The 2,430-nt window shown below is 33.5% G+C and overlaps 1 protein-coding gene across 1 annotated transcript in view; it reads left to right on the top strand.

The window, feature by feature from the left end:
* LOC108517010 (protein broad-minded-like) overlaps positions 1 to 1,620 on the top strand; it is a 23,707-nt gene extending 22,087 nt beyond the window's left edge. The window contains exon 3 of the mRNA XM_017854804.1: positions 202 to 1,620. Within this exon, the coding sequence (XP_017710293.1) occupies positions 202 to 321 (120 nt within the window). The 3' untranslated portion in view covers positions 322 to 1,620. The remainder of the gene's footprint in view (positions 1 to 201) is intronic.
* The last annotated feature ends 810 nt before the right edge of the window (positions 1,621 to 2,430 follow it).

Here is a 2,430-nt window from a genome sequence, read left to right as displayed (position 1 = left end):
TTATTTGAGGGGACATATAGTTTCTTCCTGTCATATATATACACAGCTCACTAAATAAAAGCAATTACACATTTACTGGCAACATAAACAGCCCACCCCCATCTATCGCTGAAAATAAATGGTATATCAATTATTTAAAATTCACTAACTTGGAATTGTGAGTCTTACCCAAGTAAATTTTCCCTTTATAATTTTTGGCAGGAAGAAGCACTGCATGGGTTTCGAGTGAGTGATTATTTTGAATACATGGAAATGCTGGAACAAAACCACCGAACAGTGCTGCTGAGAGACATGCGGAACATTAGACTGCAGAGCACATAGATCATGAGACACACAGTTTAAATTTATGTTTTGTTTATTTTTAAAGGCAACAGGGCGGCTTGATTGTTTTCTATGTCTGTAACAACATATACTTTGTGAATATACATATTGTAAATACTGAGAGTTTTTGAATATAATGATATATTTAAGTAGGTATAAGCTCAATTTGTGAATTCATTTTTGTAAGTTTGTTGTTTTGTAAGGTTATTATAGAATCAGATCTAGCTTACTTGCAGTTCTTATTCATATTTAAGAGTAAGTCCTGGCCGTGCGCAGTGGCTCATGCCTGTAATCTCATCACTTTGGGAGTACGAGGTGGGCGGATCACGAGGTCGAGAGATTGAGACCATCCTGGCCAACATGGTGAAACCTCATCTCTGCTAAAAATACAAAAATTAGCTGGGTGTGGTGGTGTGCCTGTAGTCCCAGCTGCTCGGGAGGCTGAGGCAGGAGAATCGCTTGAACCCGGGAGGCAGAGGTTGCAGTGAGCCAAGATCGTGCCACTGTACTCCAGCCTGGTGACAGAGTGAGACTCCGTCTCAAAAAAAAAAAAAAAAAAAAAAAAAAAGGCCAACCTACGTCTCCTACGTCTCCTTCTTTATTCAGATGATTAAAATATTTTTTCCAGTGAGTTTGGAAAGGAGAAGTAGTAGTGTAAATAATATTTTGACTAGCTGCAGAATGCCCATAAGACAAGAAAAAGACAGTATTTCCTGCATTCTTTATGTCTGTACATATAAAGGAAAACAGACAAAACCACAACTGCTTCTTTTACATGTGAAAGAACAATGATATTATTTATCATGGCAAGTGGTAGAAAGACTGTTGTCCTTGGACATAATTGTTTTTTAGGAGTTGCTTTTAATACTTATATCAGTTTATAATTTTTTGTTTGAAATGAAGTCTTTACATGGTTCATTGAAGAGATAGATTGGTTATTTCATACTGATAAGCATTCTACTCTTATTTGTTATGCATTTTCCTTAGTGATAGATTTTACTTGTACTGAACTTGAAAATATAAAGGAGAATACATTTCTAAATTATTTTAAATGGCCAACACTGTGATTTGTTTTATTTAAATAGAAGTCTCTGTACCAGTAACATTAATACAGTATGTGAATGTCTATTTTTTATATCATAACTCACAATGAATATATGAAAGATAATACATGAATATATTACATTATTCATTTTTAGTCATGTTTATTGCAAGAAGTTTTTCTAATTGTAGATGTTGTTTTTTATTCTTTCCTTGTATCTAAATATAAATCAACCATTAAAATCATTCTAACTCTAACCCTGCTTTTTTTTTTTCCTTTTCAACTAAAAGTGGATCATTCACAAACTAAGTTTTTCATTCAGCATGATCAAATAACTGGTACTATACAGTTTTCAATTTAGTAATATTTAGGCTATTGCAATATCAGCCTTCCAAAATCAAGTTTTATGCTGTAAATGCCAACAATAGCTTCTCAGTAATAGTGTTTCTAAAGGGCATTGTAAAGTTGAGAAAAGTAATTTGAGCAAGTTAATTTGACATATTGCACACTTTCACTTTGGCCGATGTGAGTTAAAAGAGAGTCATAGATGGCTCAGAATACCAAGCTTTGTCTACTTTCAAACTTAATTTTGAAAAGCTGTTCCATGGAAGCTGTAATACATGTTTCTGGTTCCATTTCTTCCCATTCTTTTCCTGAGCTATTGTTAATGGGTCCTAAGAATCGTGCAGCTTTATTTCTTTCTATAATTGCGTACACAGTAGTTGAAAATACAAATGGAGAAGAATGAACTGTAATTTAATTTCATAATGTCCATTGGTGATTTTCATTGGAACCTGAGGTAAGATCTAGATTCTAACAATTGCATTTTGGGAGGAAAAAAAAAAATAACTTCAGCTAGAGCTAGAAGGCTTTCATCTTCATTTGACATATAAGTGTCTTATGAACAATGACCTAGCAGTTTGGTGAAAGAAAATTTAAAATATAATAGATTGTGTGGCTATCATTATGAGTTATTTTTATGCTTATTTTTAGAGTACCCTTTAGAACAGTCATACCCTGTCATGCCCCTTGGTTTTATTTTTTGTTATTTAAAATGTAAGCCCTTA

The sequence above is a fragment of the Rhinopithecus bieti genome, unplaced genomic scaffold (assembly GCF_001698545.2).
Source record: "Rhinopithecus bieti isolate Rb0 unplaced genomic scaffold, ASM169854v2 scaffold_39810, whole genome shotgun sequence".
NCBI classification, from domain to species: Eukaryota; Metazoa; Chordata; class Mammalia; order Primates; family Cercopithecidae; genus Rhinopithecus; species Rhinopithecus bieti.
This window is presented reverse-complemented; position numbering and strand designations above follow the sequence as displayed.